General features: G+C 37.3%; 4 protein-coding genes across 5 annotated transcripts; all 4 read left to right on the forward strand.

The window, feature by feature from the left end:
• The first annotated feature begins 2,533 nt into the window (after window positions 1-2,533).
• On the forward strand, window positions 2,534-3,276 carry LOC126785888 (major pollen allergen Ole e 10-like). The gene is made up of 4 exons (XM_050511559.1): window positions 2,534-2,582; window positions 2,778-2,812; window positions 2,896-3,136; window positions 3,245-3,276. Exons 1-4 carry the CDS (start codon window positions 2,534-2,536, stop codon window positions 3,274-3,276), a joined length of 357 nt encoding a protein of 118 aa, XP_050367516.1.
• LOC126789104 (glucan endo-1,3-beta-glucosidase-like) lies at window positions 3,250-3,879 on the forward strand. The gene is made up of 3 exons (XM_050515171.1): window positions 3,250-3,399; window positions 3,495-3,729; window positions 3,810-3,879. Exons 1-3 carry the CDS (start codon window positions 3,307-3,309, stop codon window positions 3,839-3,841), a joined length of 360 nt encoding a protein of 119 aa, XP_050371128.1. The 5' UTR covers window positions 3,250-3,306; the 3' UTR covers window positions 3,842-3,879.
• A 618-nt stretch (window positions 3,880-4,497) lies between these two features.
• Window positions 4,498-5,602, forward strand: LOC126788349 (uncharacterized). Its single transcript, XM_050514324.1, has 3 exons — window positions 4,498-4,810; window positions 5,118-5,176; window positions 5,288-5,602. Exons 1-3 carry the CDS (start codon window positions 4,687-4,689, stop codon window positions 5,468-5,470), a joined length of 366 nt encoding a protein of 121 aa, XP_050370281.1. The 5' UTR covers window positions 4,498-4,686; the 3' UTR covers window positions 5,471-5,602.
• Window positions 5,603-8,065: 2,463 nt separating this feature from the next.
• On the forward strand, window positions 8,066-11,294 carry LOC126785732 (transcription factor bHLH144). Of its 2 annotated transcripts, XM_050511356.1 has the most exons (4): window positions 8,066-8,232; window positions 8,696-8,820; window positions 9,195-9,370; window positions 10,000-11,294. In XM_050511356.1, the coding sequence occupies exon 4, from the start codon at window positions 10,294-10,296 to the stop codon at window positions 11,023-11,025; it is 732 nt and encodes a 243-aa protein (XP_050367313.1). In that variant the 5' UTR covers window positions 8,066-8,232; window positions 8,696-8,820; window positions 9,195-9,370; window positions 10,000-10,293; the 3' UTR covers window positions 11,026-11,294. The 2 variants fall into 2 exon arrangements, with proteins under 2 accessions (XP_050367313.1, XP_050367314.1); XM_050511357.1 differs by lacking the exon at window positions 8,696-8,820 and having other exon boundaries at window positions 8,081-8,232.
• The last annotated feature ends 788 nt before the right edge of the window (window positions 11,295-12,082 follow it).

Below are 12,082 nucleotides of genomic sequence, written 5' to 3' on the forward strand. Positions count from 1 at the left end.
TCAATTACTGTACAATTTTTTTTATCCCCATTACTGTACAATTTTTTTCTAACTTGGGCAGGAGGGGCCTGTGAAGCTTGTTAATGGGGATGAAAATAAGACCTGGTGTGTTTCTAAGCCATCAACAACTGATTCAGAGCTCTCTGCAAACATTCAGTTGTTAGGATTGCGGCTCAAAACTAATTCCTAGTATGTTTTGGATTTGTTACTTCTGAATGATTTTGGTAAGCTATTCTAATGTATCTAAGATTCTTAAAATTTTCCTTAGAAGTGAAGGTTTATGATTCATGTTATGAATCCTAATCCTATTATAAGTTTATTCACAAATGTGTCATGACATTAGAGAGATGGTTTTAAGTGTGGTTGACGAGACGTGGGCGAGGCGATCATCCCAAGAGATTGTATCTCTTGGTTTAGAGAGCAGAGATGTCAAGGGTGAGTATAGCATTTAGAGGAATTCTATGAGTATGATCTGTTGTGGATCAATTGAGAGTTCAGATATCTAGAGATTTACAAACTTTGAGAGTTTGGGTGATTTAGAGAATTCTCTACTATGAGAATTTAAGTTATGAGAAAAGAAATTATTTAAAAGTGTGGAAGAACCGAATTGTTCTTCAGTTGTAATCTTCTTCTTGTTTAGTAGATCCACCATCACCATCACCGGAGGACGTAGGTCAACTATTTTGACCGAACTTGTTAATTCTTGTGTTCGCTTGTATTGTTATTGGTTATTGTCTTAAATCAGTTTCGGTCTTGGGCTAGAGAGTTCGGATGATGACCCGAATTTCCTATCATCAGTTTGCCTGCAACCAATTGAAAGATTGCAAGGTGATTCAAGAAAGAGGCTCATGCTATAACCCCTACTCTCTGATCAACCATGCCTCAGTGGTGATGAATCTTTATTATAAAGCGGTAGGCCATAACAGTTGGAATTGTGACTTCAGTGGATCTGCTCTCATTTCTCAGACTGATCCAAGTAATGAATAGAATATATCAATGTTAACTTTGATTTACATTACATATATGCATTCTGGTCTTATGATGATAAAGTTAGAGTTCGGAATTGAAGGTTATGGTAGCTGCAAGTATGCATAGCAGGTGCCCAAGTTTTCTCAATTTCAATTGCCTAGAATAATAAGAGAAGTCCCTTGTTCTCTTATTTGGTTCTGTTCTGTAGGATTCTTAGTAGTATTGTGAACTTTTCATTTGGGTGTACTGGTTCAGGTTGGTATTTCAACCAAGTGATTCCATAGCTAGACCGTGAAGTGTTCTTTAATTTATAACTACGGAAATACTAGTACTTCACCCTGAAGTAGCATCTTCTTGACTATCTATTTGTGTTGATCATATCAGCATTTACATTCAACATTAGAAAATCAAAGACATGAGCAGTACAAGCTAGCAAAGTAGCACCAACTGAACTTGTTAATATCTAACTACACTTGTCAAGTTGTCATCATTGTTTGAGGCTCAAAAATCTTAGGGTAAAGTTAAGTACCACTCTACAAGTTATGCTCGAGGTCAAGGAAATGACGAAAGTTATTGTTCTAGTGTTCTTATTCCATATTTGCAGTGGATGCCAGAAAGCCTCGAAATTAATCCTTAAAAGAAACTATCTGCAATCAATCTCATATTTTAGGGAAAAAAATCAACTCAACTGAAATGAAAGGAAGTGGACAAAAAGAGCTGTTATAAAGAACACAGGGCATGAAGATGGTCTTATGAGCTGAAACTCTAACACCAAAATCTACTAAATAAAAAGCACCACACATCACCACCTAGTACAGTAGTATTAATTAGGATGACTGCGGTTACATAATCTTGTGGTGTCTCCAGGTCAGTTTCTTGCCGTTATGCATAGACTAATTTAGATTGATGCATGTAGCCCATATGTCTCAACCAACTGATACTGAACACTGCCGATTGTCCTTATTTTACATATAATATAGCTTAACAAATAGATTTTCACACAAAAGGGTATCATCTCTACTTGAATTCTCATTTTCTTTAAAAGCAACCTGTGTCTGAGCTTGTTCAATCTGCAATTTAAAGTCTGCATTTAAGCATTGTGCTCATGGCTAAAGTGAAATGCTCTTTCTCTATCCTCAAACTATTCCTTTTGCAGGTTCTGTTTTTCGACAGAGGTATCATTTTCTTGTTTATAAGTTGCGTTCTTAGTTCTAATGATCTTCCCAGACGAATATTATGACTGACACAGATTGCCACCCTAATTTTGAGACTAAAAATTTACTTTAATTTGCTTAATGAATTAGAAAACTTGAACTTCCTTTATACTGACTCAATATTTGCTCAGATTCTCTTCATAAATGAAAGCTTTTCTTTCTCAGAAAAAAATATTGCTGAAGACAACCTTTCTTTTGGTAATTCCAAATCATTTTTAATCTGGTTTTTATTGCAAAATATCCTTTACAAATGTTCAGGTCATAAATTTTTCCACACTACTGCTATATATACAATGTCTTCGTCTTGATGCATGAATTCCACCATAAGATTTGGTAACTTGACAACAGCAATGGCTAAGTGCTCTATTCTTCCTATCCTGGTTTTGTTGTTTTTCTCAGGTACACCTTTGATTTTAAGCCACAAAATTTTCAATTTCCTTTTGTCCTTGTTGATTGGTTTTCTTATCTCTCTCAAAATCTGAAAATTATAAATTCTGCAAGAGAGTTTTCTATTGTGCTGATCTGATTTTGCCAAAAAGCCTTATTTTCAGACTGCTTGATTACTTGGTTTTACTATTGCCAATAATTTTACAGGACCAAGGGGAGCTAGCGCAGTGGAATATATGAAGGTAATGGCAGACCTATGAACTCAGAAGGAAAAAATGCATAATTTGTTATCTAACCCTTTGTCCTTTCATGTATATTGTTGTAGACGTGGTGCATTGCTAAGCCTTCAACGAGTAAAGAAACACTGCAGAACAATGCACAATATGCCTGCAATAACATAAATGCAATGGATTGCACGGCAATCCAAGAAGGAGGTCCCTGCTCAGAACCTAATGATCTTTCGCTTTACGCTTCATTTGCCATGAACGCTTATTACCAGGCCAAGGGGAGGCACTACTGGAACTGTGACTTTGGCAACTCTGGTCTCATTTCCTTGACAGATCCAAGTATGTAAAAAAAATCTATATTGTGCTTTCAAAAAATTACAGTTAGGTTCATTAATTAGTTCCGTTTTAATAATAATTCTGAACATCTTTGTATTTTGTGCTTTTCAGGTTATGGAAGTTGCACCTATGAAGGTGAGTGATCATATACTTGAACTGAATATAGCTGAGAAATGATATTCACTACTGGAAACCTAAAGTCTTCTCATCCATTTTCCTTTGAAATTTTTGTAGGGGGAGAGGCAGCGGTGGATGACTCAAATTCGGTAAGTTGAAGTTGCTCCACCAAGTATGTCATCAAAACAATGGTACTCAAGTTATTCAAATATTGACACTTCTGTGTTTATTTTTGTTGCTGCAGGGCAAGTGGTGTGTAGCAAGCCCTACAGCAAGTGATGATCAGCTACAAGCGAACATTGATTTTGCTTGTGGAAAGGTAGATTGTAGCATTATAAGGTCTGGTGGTGCCTGTTTCGAGCCCAACACTATCCAGAACCGCGCCTCAGCTGCCATGAATCTTTACTATCAGCAAACGTATCAGGCGGATACGAGTTGTGATTTCAATGGCAGTGGCAATATTGTCAGAACCGATCCAAGTAAGCACTTTCAGAAGTGAAAAATATTGTGTAGTATTATGCGCGTACACGATCTAACTTGTTTGTATTTTCTTGTACAGGTTATGATGATTGCAAATTCAAGTGTAACTGAGGCAAGATGAAGTGACTACTCTTGTTGCAGGATTCAAGCAAAACAGGCTTGATTTTATTGTGCCATTTTTTTAAGCAAATTAAAAGTAATGAGAACTTAACAATAAGGGCTTTATTTACCCTCATATTTTGTTTAACAATGAGTGAAATGGAAGATCTTTATACTCTGCTTCACCTATGTATCCTTCACATAAGTTCTTCTATAATGATAACCAAAACAGGTTGAATTGTAGCTTGAATTTGTTTTTCTAAAACTAAATTGTTATCTCATAGCATCAAAAAATATATATGTGTTTCTACGCTTTTTCAGAACCCACTCTAAAAATTTCTCCTAAAAAGTAAAAACTAATCTTGCCATCAAATCTCTAATTCCCTTCCTAAACTATGGATTATAGCTCGTTGTATGCCAAAATCAGACCTTCCACCCCAAACTTACGATTTTTTAAGGCAATTTTGGGACTAACGGACCTCAATCTCTTTTTTACTATTTTCCAATGTAAAAACAAATGATTCATTAATCCCTAAGAAAAATTTATCTAAAAAGAAAAAAGAAAAACCCGAGAAAATCATAAATTCTCGACTTAACAGCTCCGGCAATAGTGAGCTAAGACTTCAGACCTTGAGTGCGTCCCGTCTCCCAGACTTGAGAGACTCTCCAACCTTAATATCCCAGGCCTCGAATCACGCCGTGAAATTCCTCCGTCTCTTACGTCAGCATGGCTGCTCCTCCGGTCCTCCCCACTCCCGGCTTCTTATATACCTCCCCTCCCCCTTCACTCAAAGACATCATCTTCTTTCATCTTCGTGTTCCAACTCCAACTCCAACTCCAACAACGCCAACCTGCGATGGCAGTTGCTCTTGTCTTTTCCACTCTTGCTGCTGTCGTCGCCTTCCTCTCTCTCTCTCTCTCTCTCTCTCTCTCTCTCTCTCTATCGAACCTCAAGCTTCGCTCCAATGCTGATTATCCAGGTAACAACAACAACAACCGATCATCCCTCGAAGCTTCCATCTTTTATGTTCGGTCGGGTTTGTGTTTCCGTAGAATTAGGGTTTCGATTGAGTGTGCCGGCCAATTTCCAGTTCTGACTTCTATGCACATGATCAAAGCTCTTAGTAGTGTTCTGTTTCTTTTCTAACTGAAAGTGATAAGAGTTTGATGTACATTGAAATTCAGTACTTGATTGTTGTCTTGTCACTTCGGGTTTGATTGTACTCTAATTATTCTCACTGAGAATCCTAGTTCTGGTTTTGATTTTGAACATGGTGTCATTTTCAGCTTCATTTACTGATACCAAATTGAGAACAAAACATGCTTTGACGGCAGACATTGCTAAGGTAATGCCCTAAGACCTGATTATTCTATGTGTTTACGAATTAAATCGTGTGATATACAATGTTGTATGTGTAGATAGTGATTGTCAATGTGTGTTTTGTGCATGATTATAGACGTGGTGTGTCCCGAATCCTTCGTTGAGCTATGAGACTCTGCAGGACATACAAACTTATGCCTGCAATTATGTGGATTGCTCAGCTATTTACAGTGGGGGTCCATGCTTCAACCCCTCGAATGACTTGAGTCATGCAGATTGCAGCCTTTGCCATGAATGCTTATTATCAAGAGCAGCATGATTGTTTCGGTGGCTCTGGACTCATATCTATCACTGATCCAAGTATGTGTTAGTGTATCTAGTTCGAGATGTATCTTGATTTTGGATTTATCACTTTGCAGGCTACGGGAACTGCTATTTTGTAGGTAGAGAAGAGATGATTTCCTCTACGGCAGCTCTGGTAAAAATTACAAAAATCAACTTATTAGTTTTTACAGTGTCTGCTTGCATTATCTCTTTGTAGAAGGGTGTTTACATTCCAGCTTTTGTACTGTTATCATTAGCTGGTCTAATAAAGAGTAGTTTCGTACTGAACAAAATTTCTTGTACACTGCATTATACTATCTCTTATCGTCCACTCCACTTTAGGACGCTTGAAGCATGTCTATGTTATATCATTGTTTAAGTCCTTAAGTGTTTTTGACATCCTTATGGCATGTATTTCATCAAAATGACAGTTCCTTTGGTTTAATTATCTGAAACTCGAAGGCAAGAATAGTCTTGGAGTGATGGTTGTTTGTTTGTTACTGGCTGCTGGAGCCTATAGTTATAGCTTTCCAAGCATAGTATGAATATATTTTCCAATTTCCTATGCTTCCGTATTTTTTGTAATTAACCGTTTTCTCTTATACAAAATGCTTATTGTGCTACTGATAATTGCAGAACACCTGGTGTGTGGCAAAGCCAACTGCAACTGATAGTTTGCTACAATTGAACATTGACTTCGCATGTAGTAAAGTCAACTGTAGTGTAATTGAACCCGGCGGTCCAGACACTATTATTAAACACTCGTATGTTGCCATGAATCTTCACTACCAATCTTTTGGCAGAACAGATTTGAGCTGTTATTTTCAGTTGACTGGCATGCTTGTGATTGAAGATTCAAGTAAATATTTTTGCTTTTTGACATTTGATTATAGAGTTTCCATATGCATATGAAAGTTATTTCTAATGCGAGCGTTCTGTATTTTCTGTATAGGTTCTGGAAATTGTGTCTATGAAGGAGTTGTCCACTTGTCCCTGTAACAAATGCCGTCCCTGCACGTCTCAAAATGAAGAAGGGGGAAAGTAGGGCCTTGTCTGCAACATCAATTGCACTTATGGTGGTGTGGTCTATTGTCGGTTGTGGGCTGGTGGCTGGGGCAGTATATGTTATGTTTTGGCTTCGTCAGACACGCACACCGGTGGTGGAATTTCCCATGCACTCATTGCCAGAGCCATTGTATACACGGCCAGAGCCCTCAGCTCCCCCGCTTCCTGATTAGTACATAGTATGAAAAACTAATAGTTAGTAGTTGAAAGCCTTATTCAACAACTTCAAGTCAAGCTGAACCAACCTCCACTTTCTTTGATGCGGATTGTGATGATTGAGGAAACCCTGCACCTCATTCCATAATGATGGTTTTGTTACTGTTTAAGGTGGTTTACTCTGGTTCGTTGTCTTTCCCAGTGAGTTCTGTCAAGCAAGCAGTTTTGCTTTGAAAGCTTCCACTTGACGGAATAACAAAAGAAAGAGTCGAGTATTTGAAATTTTTGTAGTTTGAGGTTAGTAGAGAAATCCTTGTAGTGTGAAAAGTAGTTCATACATTTTGAATTGGCTTCACTGAAGATTTGCATTATTTGCTGGGATTGCACATGAAAGTTGTGTGTAAAACAGACTACTATATATTTATATATGACTAACTCATATAAATTTTAAGACATAACATTATACTAGACAGAGTTGGTATGAGAGTTTCTACCATATAAAAGTCTTAATCTACCTGTTTGGGGAATGGACTATGCTACATTACTACAAACTTTACTTTCAAGTGTTTGAATCAAGATTGGAATGGGTGGAATTGCCAAGAAATGTATAATGTATAATTTGAATTTGTTGTTATTAATCAACCAATAAGTAAAACCATTAGGTAACTTATAGATTACTAATCATCGTATATTATTGTATGAACAGGAAGTTAGTACAGTATGATGAAGTAATTCAAAACTCCATTTTTTAGTTTGATCCCTATGAATTCCAAGAGTTAGTGAACAACTTAATCTCACAACAATGGTTTCAACCGTTGTATTGTTCACAATTTCTCTATCATCAACATATTACAAAATTATTTAGAACTATGGTTTTGTTCACATAACTATTTAGAGCAATGATTACAAAACTATTCGGTCACATAAGCTTAAGTCACGAAAAATTTCTTGCGTGTTTCCGTCACTTCTAAATTCTTCCCTCTCCTCCCATTCACTATCACCGTTCACCAATTCACCATAGTAAATTACAAAAGTAGAATTAAAAAAAAATGAATCAGAGACATAAAGTGCAAAAAACAAAGTGATTATGGAGAGCATAATTGAAGTAATTAAGGGTGTAATTAATAAAGTGGAGGGAGCTTCCACACGAGCAAGGAAGGGTGAGGAGTCATTTCCACGATACGCATTCATCAATGAAAGGGCCCCACATGGTTCCTGCACGCGTGCCCCATCTAACGGCCATCATTTCCCCCGCAATAGACGGAAAGCATTTCCAAGGCCCCCAATCCGACGGCTCCCGCTCTCCGCGTTTGACTGCTCTCTGTCTGCACAATCCCTTCACACATCCCAATATAACCCCAAAATTAAATACCACCTCTCTCAACCCCAAAGCCCAAACCCAGTTAAACTCAATAACCACCAAACCAAACACACTCCTCTCTACTCAGCTTTTAGATCTTTGCTCATCAGCTCAGCTCCTGTGAATTTCAGCTCATAAATCCGAGAACCCAAGTCCTATCATCTCAGGAAACATAGGTTTTGATCTAAAGTTTTGATCTTTTTTATTTGATTCTTGTTTATTTGAGTTGGGTTTGTTTTTGTATGGCTTAAAGCTCTGATCTTTGAGCTAGTTCTGGTTGGTTCTGTTTGAATTTGGAACCTTTTGTGCTTGGTTTGTTGTTGAAGTTGGGTTTTTAAATTGGGACTTTGGTGATTAGATTCTCTGAAAGTTAGCCTTCTTATGAGCTTAATCTGGATTAAGATGTGCTTGGTTGCTGATTAACATATAGAAATGAATGGATTAAGATGAATCTCAGTTAATATTGTAGTAAAGGGGTTTGCTTTGCTAGGCCCGAATGGTGAAATGCCATTGATTGTTCAGTTTTTGAGGCTTTCTTTATGCTTGTTTCAATATTAAAACTGGGGACTTTGTATGTGAGTGTGTTATATATTGTGCTAGCTGAATGCAGTTTTTGATTTACTTTTTTTTTTTGGTTAGTTGGGAGTTTGAAGGCTAGAACCTACTAATTTGGAATCAAAGAAGTAAAATCAAAATGCCGTGGAACAGGAATTGTGTTCGTTTGGTGGTGTTCTTCCGTGTCATTCTGTAATTGTATTCAATCGGTGAGCCTATGCCCTCTCTGTTATAGTATGTTTAATACTTTAATGTGTTGGCTATGCTTACTGTCAATTCAGCTGATAAGTTGTAAAGACTGATGTAAATATTGAGACTGGACAGTGCATTTAGCTCCAGCATTTCCTTTCTCGTTTTTGTGCTCCGATATATAGCACTGCAACTACTTTTTCTTTTGGTGTTTCTTAAAAGATTGTTTTATTGTAATTTAAACCAAAACTTCCCTATATGAAGTGGTTCCTTTCAATATTTTTCCCAGCATATCATTGTGTAACAATATGGAGCATTTTGTGTTCTTATTGTTTCTGGTTGCTCATTCAAATTTTATTCTGACATGTGCTGTTCTGAGGATTTACTTATGCAGGAGAAACTCTTTGGTTGTTGGAGAAATCCTTTCTTTGGTGATTACTACGGGTGGCTAGAATTTTGAGAATGTACATTGGGATAACTGTAAGGAGATACAGAGCTATTCAGGACGTTGGGAAATTTATGATGTATGTTGGGATTATTGCTTACTACCAACTGATGCAAGTCTGCCAGGTACGTACCACCATCTGATTTCCTTTCTGGCATGTTGTTATTCTTATCAAGCTCCAATTGGATTCTTTGACATGTCTAGTGGATAATTAAGATAACTGGCATTGAATTACCTGACAGGTAGTGTATTTCATTTCTTCACTACAAAGCTTAGAATAAGGATTGAGTGGAAAAAGGATTTTAACTATTTCCAATATTGGCATACTAAAGGATTTTCTTTTGGCCGTTTATGCATACCAGGAATAGCATATGCTGGGTTGAATATTCATCTGTGTTCGGTAGTTTAACTTCAATAGCTTGTTGGTTGTATTTTTCTGAACTGAAGTGATGATATGTTCTCAATTGAAATGATTTTCAAGATCCAGCATCAAGCGAAAACATTGACATTTTCGATTGTCCTTTTTCTCATATGGTATTTATAATTTAGGACAGGTTACTCTAAAGGCTGTACAATCAAGCTGTTTTCTTCTTTTGATTTTTCTTGGCTGCACAGTTTGCATAATTATTGTTCTTTTGCAAATGCTCATGTATGCTTTTTATGATATTTTTCAATGTACTTTAGCATGACTGCCTGTACCTATTTGAAGATATTGTTGTGTTGATTGATGCTGTTCTTCTATTTGCTTGTACAGGCTGAATATTTCCGTCAGTTGCTTAAACCTGTTACGTAGTCTAGTAGAACGATCTTGTGAATCTGGGATTTAGATAGACTGCTCTCCAGCTGTATTTATACATAAGAAGGCAGTGGTTTGTTCGTAATTGGTGTTAATTGTGAATTAGGCGGCTTTCCAGTAGCAGAATGGAAATAAGTTGATTGGCAAAACACTCCTTAGTATTACTTTACAAATATATATCTAATCGAACTTGTAGTATCATCTAATCAAGTTGAAGCTCCACCTCTTCAGCTTTATTACTTAGGATTTCTAATGCAGAGTGACCAAGCATTTGACCCAAACAAGGCAGCACCGCCCTTTGCAAACCAACTGGGTAATAACTACATGCATATGCCAGTGGCATCTCCATTTGGTACTGTTTTACCTCATGATGCAATGCACTACAAACCCTTCCATGGTGTTGAATTTCAAACCTCTGACATTTGCCCGAAGAATTTCATAATCTTCGATCAGACTGATCATCGCAGTCAGATCATGTTCAATCCTGCAATTGCCCACAGAATTTCTGGTCCTGCTTTTGACATCTGTGCAGCTTACATGCAAGACAATTTAGGATTCAATGAGGGAACAAATGAGGATAAAGAAACATCTTCATCTCTGAAGGAGGATTCAGATGATATTAATGCATTGTTGAGCTTGGAAGAGGAAGAAGAGCAAGAAGAATATGATGAGGAAGAGGTCAGTACAGCACGAACTCATGGAAACTATGGGAGTTCATACTCTGATTCTTGTTCCAGTTATGGTTTGAAAACCAGGAAGGATGGGTATTTTACACTTGAACAACCTTCTGGCATTGGTAGCAGCAGCTGCTGCAACAGTGAAAGAAAACGGAAGAAAATGAAGAAGATGGTGAGAGCACTGAGAGGGATTGTACCTGGTGGGAATGAAATGAACACAGTTGCTGTTATAGATGAAGCTGTTCAGTACTTAAAGTCTCTGAAAGTTGAGATGCAGAAGCTTGGTGTCGGGAATTTAAATAACTAAAGATTGAACCTGTTATGGTGGTAATATTGGGGTTCTGTGCTTTCTGGAGCTTCTACTGGAAACTTATCTCCTCGTTGATGTTCAGAGATTGAAGATATTTGCATTGCTTTGTAATATGAATACTCATTTGCTTGTTGTCACTTAATTTCCAATGGCATGTTGCAGCTATTGAGTGCTATGTAAAACTATGCACCCTTTTATCCAGCCTCGACTGGTTAAACATATTTCAATAAGTTATTTTAATTTATTATATTTGAAGTTTCAAGGTTGCTTATCGAAGTATGAGTTATTCTGGAACAGATTCACTGTCTCAACTCATTTTTATCTCCTTTTCATCTGTTTGAATTTCAGAGACATGTACATTGTGGGCATACATGCATGCTGCATTGTTGTATTTCCCAGCGTAACCAATGAGCATTCATGCGTGTGGCACAGTAGTGTAATGTATCATCCATTTGTATTTGGTGCTAGATTCATCTAAGCTCCTTTTGTTAAAGGTCAAGATGGTTACTGGTTGCTTTATGTGAGCATGACTTGCCCAAATCTGTCATTATCTTGGATTCTTATACTTTAAATCCATCGATGTATGCTTTACATTATCTTTTAGGTGCTGGAATTGTAGGGACATGGATATATGGTGCTTTTGTGTTCCTCCTATTCATCCGTATATTGAAACCCCACTGAAGACGAGTTGAGGCGTTTGTGTTAGTGGAGCACCAATGAAGACTTTTTTCGAGTTTTTCCACTACAACCATTTCTTGCTTGCTAATGTTCTGTGCCTTTAGTCCCCACTCTGAGATCAATTTGGTCAAGTTGGGGATGTCTTTACTCTTTAACACCCATCATCCCAACAGTTCTCGTGTTTTCTGGTAATTTTGTTCTTGGCTTTTTCCTTATCCATCTATGCACTTTAAGAAAAAAGGAAAACTCTTGCTTATATGTAGTTTGAAAATATGTTCCATTACAGTTGGAGGTAATGTAAAAACAGTAAAAAGATGCAGAGTGAGGGCAAGAAGATGCAGTACACAACTACACACCAATGCAGCTTTATTGGTGT

Source organism: Argentina anserina, chromosome 3 (genome assembly GCF_933775445.1).
Source record: "Argentina anserina chromosome 3, drPotAnse1.1, whole genome shotgun sequence".
In the NCBI taxonomy this organism is placed as follows: domain Eukaryota; kingdom Viridiplantae; phylum Streptophyta; class Magnoliopsida; order Rosales; family Rosaceae; genus Argentina; species Argentina anserina.